The following is a 22,870-nucleotide window of genomic DNA, read 5'->3' as shown; positions in this document are numbered from 1 at the left end:
ATTTATTATAGAAGTATTTTTCAGGGATTTAAAAGAAGTTTCTGTTTTCATTTGAAAACCAAAAATAACAACATATTTGCTGTAAGGAAAGAATACCATCAGTGTGTTCATTTCTAGCCTTGCTCTCATGGGATTTTTCATGAGAGCTATAAAAAAAAAAAAAAAAAAAAAGCAAAAAAACTAAACCAACTAAAAACAGCCTGCAGTGAGGAATACAGTTGCTACTGTGTACCATCAGGTTGTAGCTTTAACCTCAGAGCCATGAATATCAACAGTTCTCCGCCTTTTCCCACCGGGGATGGGAGCGTGATGGAATGTAAACACACACATTACAGTGCAAACAAGCAAAACGTCCGATCAGCAGAAACAGTAAGCAAGCATGACACTCCGCATGAGACACAGCTCAGATTGCAGGGAATAGAGACAAATGAGGAGAGCGGCTGACTGTGTGAGGAAGATAAAGAGGACAGAGATAGGTGAGGATTGGAGGCCAGAGAAACCGTGAGAACAACCTAAAAGAAAGTGAATAAACTCACCGTTCTTGTCAAGCTCTCGGTGGGTTTATATTCAAACACAGCCTGAGTTGATACAGTACTGAACCACCTTGTTCCCTCTGGGTGTTCAAGCAGATATGCTGCGTGCTGCCATCCTCTTTTCTTATCTGCATCACTGTTGTGACCTCTGCTCAGACACTGGCCACCTTGGTGAGGTTTGTTAGCTGTGCAGGAACCTCAGTCGTCTCTGCAGGATCCTGACAGTAACCACAAGCAGACAAGTTTTATCCTCCGGTGTTAGTCAGTGAGAAACAATAATGGACTGCACAACAGACTCTCCAATCCCTGAAGTGGGACGAAGCAATCTTTCTGCTGCTATCGATCTCTGGGACTGAGAAACCAGAAAATCATAAATCAAAGTAAATAATCAATATCATTTGTGATATTTTTACATCAGTGGGCTCTTTTTCAAAACGTCCTACAGCTGTGTATGTAACACATATATGTCCATGTCACAATCTATAACCTCATATCATAAAAAAACAACCTGGGCCTCAAACAAACAAGATATGAAATACACTGACATCCTCTGTTAGCACTGAGAGTTTTTGCCTTGTCGCCTTCATTTAGTGCTCCAAAAACAAAACAAAAACAGACAAACGCAAAACAAACAGCAAAACAAAAAGCAACAAGCCACTGAGAAAGATTGAATAAGGACTGTGACATTTTCCAGTGTTGCATCTGTGTTCGTCTTGTTATTTTGTGTATGCTGAAAGTATGAGCTGTGGTTTCATCATTAGCAGAGACGGCACAAAAATCAGTATATCTCACATTTAGACACCCACATTGAGAAAAACAGCTGGTCACCACATTATAATAGTTTAGTAATATTATCAAATAGTCCTTTTGTTATCAGTAAAGACTAAAAGAAAATGAAGTGACAGTGAATTGTTGGCATTCCATCATGCTGCGAGGCTTTTTACATGACTGGCTATGTGAATGTCTGCAGTTACACACAAATGTGCAGATTTACTGTAAACGCACACATTCGGATGTTATTCAGAGACAGATTTGTATCAAAAATTGTAGAAACTATAAATGCTTGATGTTTTACTACACTGACCTTGTGCAGTTTGGATGAATTCCACCAACTATCCAAATACATCATAAACTGAGACCTGAGATAAACCTGTGGGTGGATTCTGCTTCCTGCTGGTCCCTCTCTCTCTCTTTGAGGGAGGGCTGCAGTGATTTGAATATCCATGAAGAACATTGTCAACAACTGAGTAATTGTAATTGAGCAAAATATCAAAAATGAAGTGTTGTAGCTGTAGTTGCCATTGTTATGTAATGCTGACATTTGACCTGGGGCTCCTTTTTAAAGGCAGAACTCTGAGATAAGGGGCCGGAGCTGCACTGAAGCCCCTGACAGTTTAAACTGTGTTACAGTGGTACATATAATACAGCAAATGATAAGCAATCTGCACTAAAAAACATATACACACACAATCAGTCGGACAGCGAGCGATCCACAGACACCTGGGACAGAGTGAGAAAATAGATTTTTGGAGGCCACTAAGGTGAAAAAGGAGGACAAATTGTTGATTATTAATCCTGGCCTTTGGACCTGGGTCTGATCAGGTAAACAGAAACATTATGTAACGCTCTCCAAGCTGTTGATCTGAGAGTCACAGCCCCTGTGTGACATCTTCAGACATTTCCAGAGATGACTGGACTCCAAAGCTCACACCTCAACAGACACACAAGGTTAATATCTTCCATTTCCAGTCAGAGCTCGACCATTTTGTGAGTCGGGCCCCGTATGTCTGACCCACTAACACAGTTCTGCTCAACAGGCCAGCTGACGTCACGCGGGGGCGGGGCCAGAGCCGTTCAAAACACAGGCTGCCCTCAGTCCTCGCTGATTTCTGCTTCCTGTCTTGTTTTGCGCTTATTTCCCCCCCCCAACCCCTCTTTTTGTCTCCGCCACAGTTATTTCACTTCGCGCTTTTTAAACAATTTTTTTTTTATTGAAAACTTTTTTTTGGTTGCACCTTTAATATAATGCGGCTCTTCTTTGCACTGTATTCGTCGCAGAACATCGTTTTGTTGCCGGATCGCTTCCTCTCTCTCTCCCTCCCTGCTGCTGTCTGGTCGTTGCTTCTGCTCACTATGGATTGAATCTTTAATAAACCGGATAAATGCGCCTGCAGCCGATCAGAGACTCCGCGTTTGAAATCGAAGAGGTAGGAAAGTCTGAGCTAAAAGCAAAAAGAAGAGGAGCTGTTGTTGTTGTTTTTGTGTGCTGCAGCAGCAGCTGCAGGACATTATCCTGTTTGTTTCCCCTCCGATGGAACAAAAGTCACATATCAGTGATTTGAAACTCAAGTGTGCTTTTTGTGGATTGATGCAGCGACGCTGCTGCTCACCAAAAGCGAAAGCTCACAGTTTCCTGCTGCGCATTTGTGTTTGAGGCAGAAAACAGACGGACTGTTGACCAGATTATATAAACTGGCGCTCAAAAAAGCTGACCAAAAACTTGAACAAAGCAGCGTCAGATGTGAAGTAATCAAAGTTGCTGTTTTCTTTCTGCAGTCGCGGATTTAACTGAGTCCTCTTAATAGTTTTGTTTGTTCATTCGTTTAAAGAAACCTTTCATATGAAAATAGTTACAAATGGATGATTATTAGTATTTGGCCCTCTGAGTGAATGCAGTCGGCCGAACTCCAACAATATTAATCCAGTTTATATGTTTGTGTAATAAAAAATGACTTTAAAGGGACGTTGTGTTTGCCAACCTGTTTCCATTGCAGTCTCTTACAGCTTGTTTGCTTCTCCTCCTGTGCCCCCCCCCCCCCCCCTCTGTCAGGTGTGTGTGGCCCGGGTCCAGCCTGGCCGGAGCTCCGGTGGAGATGAAGAACCCAGGAGCCGCACAAAGCCACCGGCTGGTGGGCCTGCTGGAGGGTGCTCTGCTCCGAGAGGCTCGACTCTGGAAGGTGCCCGTCTTCAAGAATGGCTGCATCCAGGTGAGCCTCGCTGTCTGAGCACATGTGTGAATTTTAATATTCAGTTAATAGATGCAGAGATTCATTTTCAGTCTGGTTTGTACAGTGTGAAGTTTCAGGATTTGAGAACTTCTGTTTTTATGAAGCATGTTTTAAGATTGTGCAAAGAAAAAAGAACGGCCTGTAAACTTACCCATGACACAGTTCAGGTATCATTTATTAACCTGTTGTTGTCTCCTTTGACCCCCCCAGGGTGCTGACATCTCTTCATCCCAACACAAAGAAATGATCCTTTGGCTCGGAGAAACGAGCAGGCTGTTCCAGTTCTGTCCAGAGACCTTTGCACTGGGAGTTTGTGTTCTCAACCGCCTGTTGTCCACCGTCAAGGTGATCATCCGCGACATATTTAGCTTTCTAAGCTGTCTATTGCTTTCAAACGTAAAAGTGAAATTCCTCACACTTGCACAAACGGCTGCAGTTCAAAGTCCTGCAAGGGACAGTTTTCCTCCCAAAAAAAGAATGGTGTTTGTTCAATGAAAGCGATGAATTGTTTTTGATCATCTCAGAGCTGTCGCCTATTTATTATTTCTGACATTCCCACGTTTCCAGTGCATGAACTGATCCATACTCTTTTTGCAGGGACCCAGAGCCAGACCCAGACCTTAGTGTCAGCTTTGTTTTTTTCTGTGTAGCTAAAAAACACAAACTAGAATTTGTTTCCACCAACTGAGCCAAATTATAGAAAATCTGATCCACTTCTCCAAAGCCCAGCATTGGTTTGGACACATTACGATGCCACAGTGAAGTTAATCTTTGACGCTTTGCGCAAAAATTGTCATCACTTTAGTGTTCTCTTTCTACTTGTGAGTTATGACTAACAATGTACGAGGACATTTGTCCCTTTAAATCCCATGGCAGCGTATGCAGTCGATACTCAGCTGGATTTATCAGTGAAGCCAGATAGTCTGACTGCAGACATGTCTTGAAGACAAAAGTCTGGCTGACCTGTAACTCTTTACTTCTAAATTCTGTTACGTTAAGTTACCTTATTGCACTTGGCCCTAAGCACCTCTGAGAAACCCTATCTGATCATCTAATCTGTCTGGACGGCATTACTTTGGCTTTCAGCTGAGTAACTTTTGTCTAGAGACGAAGGACATGTCCCTCACATGAAACAAGTCAGTAGAGCAGCTCTCTTCCACCTGCCAAGCATTAGGAAAATCACGTCCTGTCTCAAGAGGATGCAGAAAAACTAGTCCATGCATTTGTTACTTCTCAGCTGGACTACTGAAACTCATTACTATCTGGATGTCCAAACAAATCTCAGTTCAGTTGATTCAGAACGCTGCTGGGTCTCTTTAAATATTTTTATAAAGAGTTTGGTCTAGACCTGCTGTATATGTAAAGTGCCTTGATGTAATTTTGCTAAAATTTGGCGCTGATGACGATTTTAGTATCGTAAAGGTAGAGCTGTCAATCTGATTCATCATACTGTTTACATTAGAAAAAGGGCACATAAATGTTTCTGGATTAATCTTTGTTTTTCATATTTGTGCTTCTGAAGAGAAACTAACTCAGTCTGTTCATTTTATTTCTTTTTGTAGGCCCAACCAAAATACCTGAGATGCATTGCTTTTACCTCATTGGTCCTAGCTGCCAAAATCAACGAAGAAGATGAGGTGAGAGCTGAAAAATAAATAAATAAAAAGGCGTCGACTTCATTGCTACTTCAAAACAACTTGTTTATTGTCTGCTGTCTGTTGGTGTGTGTTTGAACAGGTAATAGGTTCTGTTAAAGACCTGGTTGTGCGGAGCGGATGCAACTTTTCAACAGCGGAGATTCTTCGCATGGAGAGGATCATTCTAGACAAGCTGCACTGGGACTTGTACACCGCAACACCAGTGGACTTCATTCACATAGTAAGTTAGACTTCAGTACATACACAGGCAAACAGAGCTGTTTTTGTTTTGCTTTTTTCTTTTAACTGAACCTGAACTGTCAGAGCATTTCACGCTGATATGGTTGGACTTTGAAAAGCTTCTGTCAGTTCATGTTCTGGTCTTGCTGTAAAACACAGGAGTACAAAAGCACACATGAAACCGTCATGCTTGCATCAAGGTGGTGTTAACATACGCTCACACGACCCCCCGCTTCCCACAGTGAAGCATTGGTCCAAGAAGAGATTGTGCATTAATTCAATTTGACCCATTGTGCCTACGATAATCATGAACTCCCTTTGGTCCAGGTTGGAGTGTGTCCTTCCCTTTTTTTAGAATCACTACAGCCAAAAATGGAAAACAAACCAAGTCTTTCACTCATGCAAATAGTAGAATCAAAGGGTCTGGTCTGGGAATCTGACCAGACACTTCGGCTATAATAACTGCTGCTTCCCGATCGCAGTCTTGACCTGATTTGTTTTAGGTCATATCTAGTCTAATAAATCAAGTACCTTTAACCTCTACTCCCTAAAGGTCATATCCCCACACCTTTGTGGCAAATCATCCATTCAAAGTAATAAATTTCATTGAAACATTGTCATTGTCAGCCATCTGCAGCTTTAGTATGTTGATTAAATCTGGGCCAGTTACCCAATTTTTACATATGCGGACCAAAAGCGATCATTTTTAGTAGTAAGTCTGAATAGACCTGTGCGTGTTTCCTTAAACATCTTAAGAGTGCATCTGCAAGCTGCCAGCAAAATAACAGGCATATTGCATATCAGGCCAAGGCACTTCTGACTAGCTCTTGCCTGCAGCCCTTCAACAGAAACGCACACCCTGCTGCCGCCAGAGGGAGCGTGATCAGCAATGCAATCGTAACTCCAGAAACCAAATATAAACGTAGAATGTTTGATCGGTTAGCGTGGCAGGAACATGCTGTGCATCGCAGAGACTGTACCGTCAAAATCTCTGTGCTGCGTCAGTTTATGGCACAATATTATTTCACCACTTAGCTCACAGACACTAACTATTGAGCTTCACAAATCATTGCACAAGGCAACTGTCCACAGACACACACATCATCTTTGAGGTCCCATCATGCAGTTGGGACCTGGGGCTGTATTCATAATGCCTGTATTTAAACAGCAAGGACAGCAGGTTTTTTGACACTGAGGTGACCGTTACCACATATTACAATGTGCCAAATGTTTCCGTTTAAATCAAAGTGTATAATATTCAGTGCAAAACAAAACCTCAGTAACTATTAAACGTGTTACCATCAAATCTGAAAGACAGGCAAAGACTCCCCTTTGGTCTGAACTGCAATTTACTTTATATTGTCTTTGATTGATCATGACGAAGTGAGGCATTCTGGGAGGAGGGCCTTTGGGCGATGAGGGAAATAGTGGATCTAGCCAAAACCTGCTGAATGAGGAGGCAGAGCAGCTTGTTTGCTTTATGAATACAGCCCACAATTGTCTTAATATAATTTACACACTACATTGATTCACACAATTGGCTGGTTTTCCGTTGAGAGGATGCTGATGACTCGCCCAGGAAATACTGTCTGAATCAGTGTGCGATGTCAATAATCTCATCCTGGACCAAAAGGACAAACCGCCTTCCCTCGAGATAAATAATAGTGTTTGAACTGTTGTGATATTCCGCTTGGTAAAGGATAGAGGGTTTCTTTTTTTTTCTGTTTAAAGCCACAAACCATAAATTGTACCCTTTCAGCAAAACAAAAAGAAAATGGCACTTTCCAATACAATTACCATCTGACTGTAAAAGTGTCGCAGGTTTACAGTGTGCAGAGTCATTTTTGTGAATCTATTGTCCTAGCACTTCACTTTGAGTAATACAAAATCCCAAATAAAGAGACAAAATGTATTAATAAAAGCTCTAATAAAATAAAGACATCTTCTCTTCTTATACTATTCAAATAAATATCTTTTTTCAAATAAATCTTTGAACTATACTTCTGACAACTACATTCCCCCTGCCCTGATGACGGTACTCTGCCTTCAGCACGGTGTATAAACCAGCAATGGATAAACTCTATCACCGTCTCTCCCCCATGACACTCTGATATAAATAATTAAGAGGCTGTACAGAGATGTTTTGTCGTTCCCCCTCGTTATGCTTCTCTTGAAAGGCAGAATCAGCACCGTGATGGACCTTGACTGCTGACTCTGGACGCCCAGCTGCTACATTACCCTGAATTGACCTATGAATTCAAAATGGAACAAAAAGGGGTAAATGAAGGAGGAGGAGGGGAAGTCAAGAGCAACTCTTTTGACTTTGGCAACACATCGCTGAATCCACCTCCCAGCAGTTTCCACTTTCTTTAAAAACCCATGGCTTATTTTTGCTGCAGAGTCGGAGACAAACAAAGCAAATGAGCTAAACACAGCGTGTAGGACATTTGACTAGAATAAACAAACATTACGATGCGTCGATATTTCCAGATCTGCTGGTACGTGACCTCATTGGCGCTCTTTATTTAAAGCAGTGCTTTAAATAAAGAGGCAGTTTTGTTTTGTTGTTGGTGTGATTAAAAGTATGAATGTAAGTTCTTTCATCTTTTTACAGTGAGCCCCCTCTCAGGTTTTATTTATAGTTCCTGCCAACAAACGGGAACACAGAAGCACTGCACGTACGATACAATACGAACAAGATTACTATGATTCCTCAGGCAAAAGGGGGAGTGGGGGGGCTGAAACCTGATGGTGAGATTCTCTCTGCTGTTGACAGAGCTTCAGGTCTGAAGCTTATAGAGCAGCATTGAGACCAGAAGAGAATCCCAGGCTGTGGTGAGATGGTGTCCTGCGGGACACCAGTGGAGTGCTAACCTTTTCCTCCCTCAGATTTGCACCGATGTGTGTGAGGGTGATGTGAAATTATTGAAGGGGGGGTGAATGTGAGGGGTTAGTGATGGATAATGAGACAAACAATGACATCATTATGCTAAAGTTTTGGTCTCGTTCCTCCATTTCGCTGTTCATATCCATCCTAGTTCCACGCCCTGCTCGTCTCTGACCACCCCCACCTCATCCCGTCCATCGGGCTCAGCTCGGGCGTTGGCGACGACTCGGCAACGGACCTGGGCACGCTTTCCACTGAGCCGGGGCATCAGAAGAGGCCTCCGGGTTTCCAGGCGGCGCTGTGGACCAGGCAGGTGCAGCACTGTATGGCCTGCCACCAGCTTTGGCAGTTCAAGGGCTCCACATTGGCCTTGGCCATCATCACTTTGGAGCTGGAGGTGCTCATGGCTGACTGGTTCTCAGTCTTCACCGACCTGTTGAAGAAAGTACAGGTGAGAGAAACGGACAGGCATACAAGACACTGAAGGAAGATCAGTCCTTTGTGCTTAAAACGACAATGTTGATCAGAAATCACTCATTTCTACTGAATAAAGAAAAGTTTGGGTTCTATCTAGTTCCAGCTGAGAGTGTTCAACAAAACACACCTTTAATTTTTTCCTTTCCGTTATTTTCTTTCAGGTGGATAGTGCCGAGTTCATCCACTGCAAAGAGATTGTGGATGAGTACCTACACAGCCTGGAGTTCTCCCTGCCGGCCAACGCCATCTACATCTTCGACAGCGCCCAGATCCAGGAGGAGGAGGAGGAGCGAGTCTGGAGCCCACGGCTGCACCTCAGGCAGCACAAGAGGGGGCGCAGAGGTGACGGCGAGCAGAGCGACTCAGATGAGTATTACGACGGTTTTAGGCGTTTGTATAACGAAGAGATGACAGCGGGGGCGGAGGGAAGTGCCATGGAGGGTGTGTTTGATTCCCAGCAGAAAGACATCTCCCCATGCCCACCGTTGCACCCGGCTCTCAACTAGCAGGACAGCTGCTCAGACCATCCACCTCTTCCAAGGTGCACAAATCATTTCACGGAGGCTGAGCTGACATGTCGAGATGATGTAACGCTGAGAAGATAAATGTAGGAGTCTCTTTTTTGCTAAGCTATTTTTTTTATTTAACCCACGTTAGTTATCATTATTATTATTAATGCCATGTTCTATTTTTTAACCCTCCTGTCCTTTTATATCCATCACACATTGTTTTGTTTCACTGGTTGGATGTAAAGGATGAAGAGTTAGGCAGGTGTGTGTGTGTGTGTGTGTTGTGTCTGTTCTAGTGTGGGTGAGACCATTAATGGATTTCTTGTGTTTAAGAGCTGATCTGGTTTTTGTTAGTTGTGAAGCATGCTGGTGTTCCATTTCTCCCTCTGAGCCACATAGCACTTTAAAAAAAAAAAAGGAAGAAAAAGAAAGTTTTTGTTTTTTTTTTAATGCAAATAATTCTATTTTTTCACAACTTTTATTATTTTAACCTTTTACTTACTTATACTAAACCTCCCTTTGCTTTTTTTTTTACTCTTGACCAAAAAAGCTCTAATTTTGTGAATAAATGCTGCAAATATTTTTATTTCTTTGACGCTCCAGTCTGGGTCCATTTATTTCATGCAGCATATTACATATCAAATCTTTTTGGAGTTAAAGTCAACACTAGAGGGATATTTTGAGATTATGTGATCAGTGAGTTACTGTACCTCTTTGATTTTCTATCATCTTTTTCTTATTAAAAATTGTCATATTGTCAAAATTGAGGTATCTGGATGAACTTATCTTGTTTAAATAATTTCTAAAATATAACCAGCTGTCAGTTTTCATCAGGTTACTGGCACCCATTAATTGAACTTTGTATATCATGTGGCTAATACATGGCCGTACTGCGTGTCCACACGACTTTACTTCCACTGTTCAACAGTCTGACTTCAGGCTGCTGCAATACTTCACTGTTTCCAGAGGGAAGTCAGCAGCCTTTAATGTGAACTGGTTATTGTGTGTTTTCTCGATGGTTCAGTCTGCTGAGATCTTTCCAGTCCAGGATTGTGTAGATGTTACAGCAGAGACAAATAAAAGTTTTTTTTTGTTTTCTTCAGATACTGAGGCAGCTATTTTGAGCACAGAAATAAAGGTATGACTCCAAAAGTCTAACGTGTGGTCATTTTCAGCAGAAAAGCTGTCCTGTGGTTGAAAATGATGATACACTTTACTTTACACAAAAAGAAAATTTGTCTTTGGCAGAAACAGGCACAGACTAGAACAGAGTGAGTGATAGTGACAGTATACAGTATTGGCTGTAACACACACAAAAGTTTTTAAGGACACAATAAAATATCAACTGAATCTTACAATACATTTTCTTGTAGTGAAGAGACAAAGTGACTGTAATTTGGTGTGTGTTCCTGTAGAGACGATCATATTTATTCAGAGCTACAGTCCATCCAGGTGTTTGCACTCAGTCAGGACTATGGTTGGATATTACTTTATGAAAGTATCGACAATGCTGTCCCACAATTCCCTTCTGCAGCTAAATTTAAAGCAACTCAGTGAAAGATTAATTCATCTGTGTTTAAGTAAAGAACTGTTATTACAAGTCAAAGCAAAGCCACATTTTGACAATGTCGCAACTCTCCCTGACTTCATTTTTTAAAACTAAGATAAAAAGCTTTGATTTGTGTTTTCTCTTGTGCGATATTCAATATTTGCCATTTGTAACCTTACATTTTTCACCATTTTCTGGCTGGAATGAGCCTGCACAGTTATGAGTCCAGTAATTCAAGCCTGTAATCTGCAGTTTGACAGACATTCTTGCTTCATGTGACTTTAGCCTCTCTAATGTAATGTCCCAAGTCTCACGTGAGCCTGTGTAATTACTGTTGGACTACAGCGGTATAGATTGAGCCTGGAGGATACGTGCCGTCATGTGGTCCTATATGTGTGGTGTGTTTGACGTTATCACTCAGTTTAGTTAGCTGTGAACTGCAGGACAGCGAGAACAGAGAGCTCTGAACAGATTGTACTGCTGGATTAGATCCACTGAGCCCTGCAGGTGGTGGACAGAATAATAATAGTGCTGGCAGAGTCTCGACGGTGAACAGAAACATTAATGTGGGAAGAGCTCGGTACTGTAGCATGATAACCCCCCAGCTTCTTCTCAAAGAAACACTCCAGCACCATCCAAGGTCAAATAATTACTGACTGCCAAGGAGAGAAGTCTCCTTTAACTATAAAAATTGATATTTTACAGCTTCTTAGTCCAGCTCTTATTCCTAAATTATTTGCAATGAGCATTTAATTAAAAATACTTTATAAAATTAGATCTTGGATATGAACAGTGGAAGCTGCTCCTGAGTGTTCTCAACAGAAACAACCAGCTGCAGTTTGTGTTAACACAGCGTACACACACACACACACAACTTCCTCAAGTCATACTAAGTCAATACATTTCACGCATTTCTTCACCATGTACACACACACACAGCTGAGGTTACAAACATGTTGGTGAAAACAGGCAGGATTACGTGCGAGCTGAGTAAACAGTAAACTGCAGTGGGCGGATTTCTGAACAGGAAATGCTGCGTCTCATGCTGACGACTTCTGCATGTCGTCTCATTCAGTGTGCGGCAGAATAAATCCCATCACCTGCCTGCGTTTTACTTTCATGTCCCTCCCAGTATTATCAAACAAATCATGATGAGAGACACATCAAAGCCAGGAGGATGTGGTGGTTGGGGAGTGGGGGTGCATTTATTTCCAACAACAGACAGTAAATACAGCTGCTTTCGTCTCCATCTCTGAGTGTAAACTCTTCTACAGGGAGCTGAGGCTTATATGTTTTCCTGCATTGTGTGTGTGTCTGTGTGTATACTGGCTTCATATTCCTGTGTCCACTGTCACTTAACTCACATCAAGGCGATCACATGGTTTACAATAAAGTTACATCATTTATGGACAATGTACACCGTCATATGTGCTTCTTACAATAATATCATATTAAAAAATTAGTACATTTTGCATAATGGGCTGCAATAAGCTCCAGGAAAAATATTCACATATATTTACTGAGTTAATATGAAACAGCACCAGAATGTTGCATACGTTTTTATTACAAGCTAAGAAAGATTTAGGTTGTCAGTACCCATGTATATGCAGTAATATATACAGTATACAGGTACTCTGTTTTATTCCTTTAAATGTTGCTATTAAAACGTATTATTTATTTGGGCTTGTTGGATATAGGGATTTATTCTACTGTAAAATGTATTGAATCTAAATTCTCGTGATTATAAAAAGATTAATATACACACCACAGCTAAACAACATTTCAAACAGTTCAGAATATCTAAAAATAAACCCAACAAACAAACAAACAAAAAAAAAACTAAACAATACGTGATTTCAAATGTCAGTCTATTATAATCAAACGCATCATTAATTTTTTTTAAATACATCTTGAACTGTTTCAAATCTTTTAAGCTGGTGTGTTACACTGTAGTACCAAATGGTCAGAAGAGGTGGAGGAGTAATAAATTTTAATTTCTGCACGAAGAGCTGATGGTGAGACACAAGATAGAGAAGATCACAACATAGAAAAAGGAGAAGAAGCAAAAGGAAAAAAAAAGCCCAAACAAATCTATAAAACGTGTCCAAAACAAACACAGAATGAAAGATCCTGAATAAATGAGCTGGCCACTGTTGGCAAGTGAACACGTTTCCTCATCATCTCTCACCATCTGTCACTCTTTTCACCCCTGTGGCTTCATCGTGATCACCATCATCATCCTCAGTGTCTTTGGTCCATGTGCACAATGTCAAAATGGAATGTCAAAACCAAAAAACAAACAAACAAAAAAGACAGGTAAACAAAAATAAACAGGTGTTTTTGTTGCTATGGTGATGGAGGACAAATCCATGGTCGTGTGTGGTGGGGTGTACAGCGGCCATAAATTAACTGAAAAACAATGACAAACAATAAACAAAATAAATTGAATGAATGAACAACTACTGAAATAATAAATGAATAATCAAAGACAACTAAAATTAAATTAGTGTTGAAGCAGAGAGGCGCTGCAGTTTGTGTTAGTGAAGAGAAAATAGTGTTGTTCAAGCAGAGTTTTACTATCAGCACGTCTCCTCAACTGACAACATGTTGGATAGCATAAATACACAAACGGGACAGCGAAGAATGTGAGGAATCTTCTTCACTAAACCACAAAATGGAAGATTGGAGTCAGACAGCTGCACTGCCAGACATGAGTGTGAGCAGCCACAAGATGGAGCCACATGTCTACAACCTCGGGAGGATGTGTCAGCAGTGAGTCAATACAAGGCCTGAGGACTGATGTCCAAAGCAAATAATCTCCAAACTCCCAGGCAGCCATGTGCTCCAAAAACCGGTCTGAATGAAAACTCATCGTTGGTGATGAATTTATGGACCTCCAACAGCCATGATTAAAAAAAAAAAAAAAAAAAAACGGCTGCAGAAATGTACTGTGTGGAAAATCAAATAAAATACAAATTACGGCTATATGATTCTTAAACCACAGAGTTTATCTGCCTCTGATACAGCCTGCAGTATTAGAGAAAGGTTTTCCTTCAGGGTCTCAGGTTTAAGCCAGAGGTGTTGGACAGGCCTCAGAGCAAGAGCAAGATATATCTGCCTCCTGTCTCTGCAGGTCAGCTGTCATACTGTCCTGAAATGAACAGAGGCTGATGGCTTGGTGTTAAAAAAATAAAATATTTGCCTTAGGGGATGATTTTCAGTTTACTGAAACATACGAAAGGCCAAGTTACTGAGCTAAAAGGCTATGTTACAGTTACACCTGTGCCATTATAAACCATATACTGCCAGCATTCTCCTAATTGAACGAGCTGTGTTCTGCTTCATGTATTTATAAGCCTGGTAAGCTATTGTCTCAGTGGGCGAGTTTATTGGCTTCTCCCTGAATATCCTGAATAATCAGAGCCAGGCAAACGGAAAGAGTGAAAGGACAGGAAATGTTAAGCTTGGGCAGGACAAAAAAGGAGAAGAAGTTTCCTTAGCACATGCCAGACCTTTTAAATAGTTGAGGCACTTGTGTATTAGAGATAGGTTGACAACGACACCGCACATTGAATTTAAGGCTCATTAATACGACACTTTGGCGAGGGACAAATAGAATGACTCCAGTTAAGGCTTGTAAAAAAAAATGAAGAACAGAAAGAGAATGGGAGAGGAAAGCAAAAGAAATTTGCCCTCAAAAAAAAAAAAAAGAAGAAGAAGCAGGGTTTAATGCACAAAAGAAAGGAAATGAAAAAAGGGCTGGAAAGAGCAGCTTCCCGTCGTGGAGAAAGGAATGAGCTGAGTGAGGGACAGAGTGAGGGGTTTGCTTACTTTTTCTTGTCCTTGTCTTTCTTGAGGGGCTGAGATAAGGAGAGTGTCTCAGCTGCCACCTTCTTCCTGTTGAAGGTGTTCATCTCCTCCTCCAGGTCTCTCCGCTTCTCTTCCACCTTCCTCTTCTCCTCCTGATGCATCCGCTTCAGCTGCTCGAACTTGTCATGCAGCTGAGCAGCAGATGTTGATGGCGGCAGACCGACAGGATGGTGACGTAGAAGGAGAAAGGCAGATATTGTAGTTCACGAAAATTAGATCAATGTGTTCTGCATGATCAGTACATCAGGGAGTGGAAGCTAAATACGAGAACTCTTTCTGTAAAACGCACTACAGTGGTTGCTGAAAAAGTTTGTGTGCATGCTGTTTCTGGCTGGCAGGCGTCAGTTAAATCTGTTAAACAAGACACTGATTAGTTATTCATTCTGAGGTATCCATAACACTCTTGCTCCTCCTGGGGTTTTTGTTGACCTTATCCAATTCAAAGGCCGGAAACTCAGGGCTTCATATGGATTTGTGGTTTATGAAACTGCTGTTCAACAATAAAATTCGACTACTTTTTACCCAGGGTGCTTCTGTTGTGTTAGGTTACCACATATCTTGGGGAGGGGGAGGAGCTTCTGAAGTTACAGAGGTGATATGTCAACCTATCTGTAGCATTTCAAAGTCAAAGACACCTCATCTATACCAGACTCACCTCTCTCTCCTTTTCTTTCAGTTCTGCTTCTGTCTCTTTTACTTTGTTCACAAACATTTGTCGCATTTCTTCCTCTTTACGCTGCAAGTCACCCAAGAATTCTTTCCTTTTGGCCTCGTATGTTTCTTGAAGACTGGGGAGAAGAAAAGACAGGACAGAGGACAGGGTGACAATACCGTACACAAGAACAGATTAGGTATTGTCTGCAGATGACTGAAACTCTCCCTGCTGCTGACATGAGTGTTATTTTTTGTTACTCAGCATGAACACGTATATTAACCGTGTCCAGTCTCTCCATCTCTACCTGAATGGCTGGCTGTCAGGGTCTGTATCTTTGAAGCCCATCTCCTCCAGCTTGCAGCGTCGGTAAAGCTCGTAGTGGCGGGCGTGAGTCTGCTCCCTCAGATCCTCCATGTTGACCCTGATCAGCATCTCTCTGAGTTTCACAAAGTCGCAGTGGCTCTCATTCTCAACTAAAGAAAAAACACACGTCATGATGAAGTTGCAGTTTCAGTGATTATCTCAATTATAACGGGTCCTGAGAAATTCTGCATTAGTGCTAAAGAAGTGGCTTTGGATTGTGTGAAACAGCCAGCCAGTTCTGAGTCTCTGCCTGGCTGCCTTTTTCACTGCATTTAACTTATTTTAAGTCCCCATCTGCCACCTTCTGTTACCAACCCTTCCTCTCCATCTCTGCGAGAGAGATGTGAAGCAATATGTACAAAATAAAGAAAGAAAGAAATCACATTTGACTTCCATTAAATTAGACCACATCTATCATATTTGTCTAATGAATATGAGGCAATATATTCAAATTATTCTACATTTTTTGATCTCCTCAAACAACTTCACTTTTCTGAGTGACTCAGTCAAATGAATTCATGGTAGATAAAGGGCAGGAAGTATATCCTGCTTGACAGTCAGACAGCAGAATGGGGATGGGGTGTGTGTGGCCTATGGTCATTTACATTTTTACTCAGACAGGGTATTTCGTTAAATACACACATCGTGATATGACGACAACAACCTTGAGAGTTGATAAACTGTTTCTTCTAGACAGTGTTTTTGCCAAATTTCCAGACTTGATATAACCTTTAGAGTCAAACTGGAAACTCCTTATTTGATGTTATAAATCAGCACCATTTTTTAAATGAAGGCCACATTCCTACAGAGCAATAAAAATCCTGGAGCTGCTGAGTTCCACTGGACAACTTGACAGACTGGAGAACTCGATAACACCCGAAGGAGCACTCCATTAAGAGCCGTGTGATATCAAAGGAATAATAATTCCCTCCATTTCAATGAAGTAAACGTAATCAACCTGTTAAAAAGCTCAGAAAATAATAGAAAGGCTTTTTCAGCAGACATGTTAAGAGGATGGGATGTATGTGGGGTTAAAACATCCCCACAAGCTGTGAGCTGTGAAGATGTAACAACAGCTGAAAATGCCCAATTAGTGTGGCACTTCTTCTAGATAATGCTGGAAAAGCAGCGACAGCGAGTGAGTGAGAATGTGAGAAACAATGGAGGGTAAAAATATGCGACAGAATAGTCAAAAAAAAATAATCAGACATTGTACCCATGTTCCAGCATTAGACTTGAGACTTGTTCAAATTGGAAACAAAGTTGGCCTATTCTACTTAAAAGTTTTAGACGCAAAATAATTGTGAAAAGCATGGTGGCTGGATGAATCACTTTCTTATTTTTACTCAAATTTGCTGGTTAACCACACATCGTTAGTGGGAAAATATGAGTTTAAACAGAAATGAGCTGTTCTCAGAGGCAGCATCCAGGCTACTGAAATTGCTTGTTCATTTGGCATCTAATAGTCTCACTGTACTGGCCCCCCTGCTGAGGGCTGAATGAGAGCCAAGCTTCTGACTGACTGCAGCACTGAGCCCTCAAGATATCTGAGCACAGAGGCTTTGCAGACAAACACGCATGCAGCGTGACAAACATAGAAACAGAGGAGAACAGAGATGTGTGCAAATAAATCTATAGCTATCAAAAATTAGGAAAAAAATGTCTAACAAATAAGAAATAACAAATGAAATTAAACTAAAATGGTCATATCTTGACATACATGGTTAAAATACAAGGCAAAAAGATGTCAACAAAATCTCAATATCTGAAATTATTCATTTTATTTGTTTTCAGATATTTAGTCCAAAACAAACAAGCAGAAAAAAATAATCTATTGTATACATTTGGTATGCATTAATAAATGCACTGTGGCCTACCTGTTTTTATGTGCACTTTCAATTTACACTTAAATTACAAATTTGGCTTTTGGGCTGAAGAGGAAAAAGTTGGCGTATAAATAAAATCCAAATGTGACAAAGTGGAGCAGAAGCAGACGGAGTAAGAAGACAGGTGACCTAAACAGTCAATAAAGAAATTAAAAACACTTTCAGGTCTGTGTGGAGATTTGAGGAGATTGTGCCATTTTATGGGGGCACAGAAGAAAGCACAAAAGCTGATAGGCAAAAAAGAAAACCAGGGTCTGCTATATGTCACAGATGCCTGGAGTTCAGATATAACAGGGCATTAAGATCCTGAGGGAAGATGTGCACCCAGACAAACTCAATTACTCTTTTTGTCAGTACATAGCCCCTCCTCTGTCTTCGCTCAAAATCAATGGAAACTTCCCATGGCTCTTGGAGAGGTTACCATAATGTATCTTTGTGACATCTGGCATCTACAAACTGTTTCCACTGACACAGACGCTCCTTTCAGCCAGCCAAGTGTCGTAAAACACAGAGATGTCTGTCCTCTTCTGCCCCTGTCCAACGATACTATGACAACGTACGAATAACGCAAGTGTGCCTGACAAAGTGGGAGCAAACTAGCTGTCGTTCATTTCTGTTGTCACACTGTAAAGGACATGACATGATAAGATTATGTGATGCAGTTACAAAAATAGAAAAACAGAACCATTTTTATATTAGTTGTTTAGAAACTACACTTAAATCTTCAGATGCACCCAAATACGAAAGCACAATCTCTTGACATGAACTCAGCAGTATTAATATAATCAAGGCCTGTTTTCTACCAACATCTACTACTTTTTAATTGTTCTCACGTAATGATAACAAAAGAACTGCATGTTTCGCAAATGGAGATAAATCCCACAGAAGTGAACGTACAGTACAGCTGAGATAACTTTCTGCATATGGCTCTCTTCTGCTGGACTGAACTATAGTTTCCTGATGACTGATGTGGCCTGGAGGAATCGGTCCCCCTCGGGACAGACAGCGGGCTTTATAAATAACCATGCAGTGTCCTCTGAGGGTTGGGGAATGACAGTGGTCAGTGGATAATGGAGAGAGGAAAGGAAGAGGGAGTGAGGACACAAGTGCAGGAAACTGAGGAAAGGAATGAAGACAGACAGATGGATGGAGGGAACTAGGGAAGGAGAAAACCTCCCTTCAAGTACAACTCTCAGCACAAGCCTGCCTGACTTATTAAATTAAACTGTTTATCCTCTGAGGACTGAGCCTTGGAAAATAAGGGTCCCAGGATTCCTCGCACGATAGGTAATGTTTCCAGCAGCAACACAAGCAGTGACATGGAAAGGCAGAGCAGCATATGGGACATAAATACAAAGCAAGATTGAACACCACACACATCACAAACATACAGATACACAACAGCTAGTTCACAAACACTCTATTCTCTCGCCCTTCATTTCACAGTGTCATGCTGCACAAAGTCGCACGAAGGCACCCTCACAGCTGTGCATGGCACACCGGATTGAAAGGGAAGATATAAATAAAGAGGAAAACACTCCCGACGCACTCACCACTCTGCCACGAGCAGGAAATATCCCTCACCATGGATACTGATAGAGGGCTTGGACTTTATGTGCAGTTTCTCTATATGTGCAAAACGCCCTCATAACAACCAGTATGCGGTATAAAATAGATCTTACGGTGTTTATCACTGACATTTTTGCCTGATAATGAATTAATTGATTATAAAAAACAGAACAAGGCAGAGTGAACAGTACAAACCTGTTGGGGCTGGAATGAGTTTGAGCCATCGGCTTCCTCTAAAATTATAAACTCATGATCACTTCCAGACATGTTCACAGTGGAAAAAATCCAAGATATACCAAATTATAAAAACTTGCCACACACCAAGTATTGACATTGTAGTTTAGTTGGTTGAGAAACATTTGAATTTAAGAAACACTCCACTATTTAAAAAAAACCAAACTATTTAATACCTTTAACCAAGCAACCAGCCAACTACTTATGGATATACATACTAACCAGCATCATATGATTTATACAAGCCAACAAGACATACAGCTGTTTGTATCTCCAAATCTCTATGCAACGTCATTCTTTTGGTCTATTATATGGAAGAGAGTCTATGACTGGAACTGGACAGATCAGCAAAACAGGAATTGATGACTCACAGGAAGTGACTTCTTTAACATTTTCACAGTTGTCTGATTAGGTTCAGAGAGACGGAAACAGTTGTCAGGTTTGTGATACCATTTCATTTATCTATGGATTCATCAATGTGCCAGTTCCCAATTTGGCTTTCCTTTGGCTTATTTCTTAATATATTCATTCTGCAGCAGTCCAGGTAAAAGGGCTTCACAGCTGGTCACCACATTATGCTTCCATTGTTGTGTTTGCTTGCGAAACACAAACACCCCTGACACACAGATTAACTTGCTTGTAGATGGTTCTCACCTTGCACAACACCCCAGGGGTACTGTCTGGCCCTCACTGTTTTGTTCCCCACTTTGACCTCTTCCACGCTACCAACCACAGCAAACGGCAGATGGGCCTGCACAGGAAAAGATGTTTGAGTGTTGAAAAAGTTAAGAGTTCATCGGAGTTACTGGACTGGCTCCTTCTATCTTTCCCCAGATATTTTTTATAGTATCTGTCAGTATTCTTTACAACCCAGAGTCTATTCATTAGTTAAATTTCACTTGATAATGCTATGTTGTTGTGCAGTCATAAAACAACATAGTGGATAAATAACTAATAATAAAAATGAGAAAAGCACATTTAATTTCAAATAAAATTCTCTCTTTCCTCTCATCTTTAACAACCAGACCGCACCAGAGGGAAGTGTAACCATGTTGACATGTGAGCTGCACCAGAGCCCTATTTTTAAGTTTAACATGTGGCTCCGTTGTGAGGCCTGTTTTGTTGAAGTGATTAAATGCGCACACAGACACATTTTCTTATTGCCTCGTTAGGATCGGCAGGGAGGCATCATGGGGAAACATGCCCAACTCGCAACCTCAAAAATTAGGTGGCGAGTTGGAACCAGCTGGCTGGTGGCAGCACAGAGGAACATGCTGGTGAATGTGGGCGCTGATGTAACCAACTATGAATAAATACACAGGAATACTGTACAAGGACTGTGCCTGGAAGAAAAATATACCTTCTTAAACATACACACACGAGAGAGTTCACTGTTTAAACATTTGTTCATGTGTGGGTGTTTTTTAGAGCAGGGAGTGATTATACATAATTCCCCATATACAATTGGATCTGAAAAAGACTAAATATTCTCTGTAGCACATTGATATATGTCCTTTTTGCCAGGGTAAGAGTTCATAGCTTGATTTTCATTGATAGATCAACTCATGGTTTCACAGTTCCTCTAAGTAACTGATGTTATCTGAAAATGGAAAATGTACAAATTTTACACACATGCATTAAGGCAGATGGAGAAAAGATCGTATTCACTGCTGGGAAAACTAAATTCTTTTATTGTGGGGAGAATTGGGAACCAGTGCAGTTAAACATTAATGCAATGTTAATGCAAGTTTGTATTGACTGATGGATATCATTTGTATACACCATGTCCAAGCACAGGGATCAGCTTTGATAATATTTGGACATATTTTAAAGTTTTTTTTATCTGTATACGGACACAGATTTGTGGGCTTTCAAAGTTTCTAGATAAGAGAAACCTTCCAACACATGTGTTAAAGCAAATAAAGTGGTGTCAACATATGCTGCTGTAACCAGATGTGTAACACATGTGATGCTAAAGATATGATGGTGCAACTTATCTTAAAAACTAAATCCTTAACCCCCGGCCACATTTTTTCAATATTTCTTAAATGGTAAAAGCAAGTCTGAGCATTTATTATTATTTTCAACAAAACAATTACAGTGTTGGATATCAATCAGAAGACTTATTGAATGTATGTGAAGCATGTGGAGTGTGTTTTCTGGAGTGTCGCGACATGACTTACGTTCATGGAGGCATTGATCTCACTGACTGCTTCATCATCTGTTGGGAACTGATATATCTGGACACCATTGCTCACCAACTCACTCATAATCTTTATTTTGAACTTATGGAGCTCACTCTTGGAGATCGTGTCTGCTTTGGCAATGATAGGAATGATGTTGACCTGGAGAAGAGAAAAACAGAGAAAGGGCGTGGGGGCGTAGTTTAGTCACCCAAAAAGATGTAATAGGCTGCTTTGTATTTCACTGCATGCCTGGCTTAACCTGGTTAGACCTGCACCCTCATGATGGGACAAAGCATGCTTGTTAAGTTAATATGAAAGGAGAGAACAGAGAGACCAAACTATTACTACTACAGACAGAACATTTTCACTGGATGACACATTAAACCAATTAACCTCCATTTATCACCGGGTGACAAACACTGTAAAAAGCCAAAGTCCATAAAAAAAAAAAAAAAAAGACATCAGCCAAGCTTAACATGTCTAAGGAAGCATACAAGACCATAAGCAGCAAAACTGAGCGTTCAATCCGCTCAGTCTGAACACCAACAGATAAATAAAACAAACAGTGACTATGAAAACAAATTAGGCTCCATCTCCAATAGATAGCAGATGTGCACAAATAAACACGCAGTTTGAATCTGCAGCAACCTCCCCATCCACCCAGTTAGAGATTTGGGTAACACAGACAATCGTCAACTCCATAGTATTCCTGACACAAGCCAGAGCTTGTTAGTAGTCAAATTACAGGCACATCATACTTTACTGGATCATTAATTAGCAGCAGGGCAGCCTGTGCCATTCTGTTAACCTTATTTTGCAAAACAATGTCATTATTTGATTCAATTCAATGCTGTCCAATGCAGCCAGCAAAGCAGAGTAAAGAATCTTGAAATGGTCACTGAGGAGGGGGCAGGGGCTCAGTGATATTTGTTCATTTCCCACAACTGCATTTTCCCAGCTGGACAAAGAGTATTCCCAAATAGTTCTTAGTGTTGCCTCTGAACCATTAAGACCACCAGACGGGTAGCTGCAACCACATCAAAGAGTCAGATGTAAGATAATCAGTGGAAAATAAAATAAAAAACACTGCTTGATCTCTATGGCACTTTTTTAAAATTTTAATCTCAGTCCAAAAGTATGTGCTCAAAAATATTCTTTTTATACTTCAATTTAGGGAATGTTAGAAGGTTTAAAACTTCAATTCCTGTAATTCGGGGGCTTTATGGGAACAACTTGAGCCCAACTTTTGCCTGTATCGCTTCAAGTT

At 40.9% G+C, this 22,870-nt stretch overlaps 2 protein-coding genes across 2 annotated transcripts in view; one reads left to right on the top strand and one right to left on the bottom strand.

Moving 5' to 3' along the window:
• Positions 1-2,435: 2,435 nt before the first annotated feature.
• On the top strand, positions 2,436-12,198 carry ccni2 (cyclin I family, member 2). Its single transcript, XM_029518520.1, has 7 exons — positions 2,436-2,740; positions 3,364-3,520; positions 3,752-3,886; positions 5,104-5,178; positions 5,279-5,419; positions 8,457-8,756; positions 8,944-12,198. The coding sequence occupies exons 2-7, from the start codon at positions 3,407-3,409 to the stop codon at positions 9,286-9,288; spliced, it is 1,110 nt and encodes a 369-aa protein (XP_029374380.1). The 5' UTR covers positions 2,436-2,740; positions 3,364-3,406; the 3' UTR covers positions 9,289-12,198.
• septin8a (septin 8a) overlaps positions 12,024-22,870 on the bottom strand; it is a 25,410-nt gene continuing 14,563 nt past the window's right edge. The window contains exons 5-10 of the mRNA XM_029518519.1: positions 21,601-21,762; positions 20,072-20,168; positions 15,670-15,838; positions 15,366-15,498; positions 14,672-14,841; positions 12,024-13,249 (exon numbers count right to left, since the gene is read on the bottom strand). Coding sequence (XP_029374379.1) covers positions 13,246-13,249; positions 14,672-14,841; positions 15,366-15,498; positions 15,670-15,838; positions 20,072-20,168; positions 21,601-21,762 — 735 coding nt within the window. The 3' untranslated portion in view covers positions 12,024-13,245. The remainder of the gene's footprint in view (positions 13,250-14,671; positions 14,842-15,365; positions 15,499-15,669; positions 15,839-20,071; positions 20,169-21,600; positions 21,763-22,870) is intronic.

This window comes from Echeneis naucrates, chromosome 14 (genome assembly GCF_900963305.1).
Source record: "Echeneis naucrates chromosome 14, fEcheNa1.1, whole genome shotgun sequence".
NCBI lineage: Eukaryota > Metazoa > Chordata > Actinopteri > Carangiformes > Echeneidae > Echeneis > Echeneis naucrates.
This window is presented reverse-complemented; position numbering and strand designations above follow the sequence as displayed.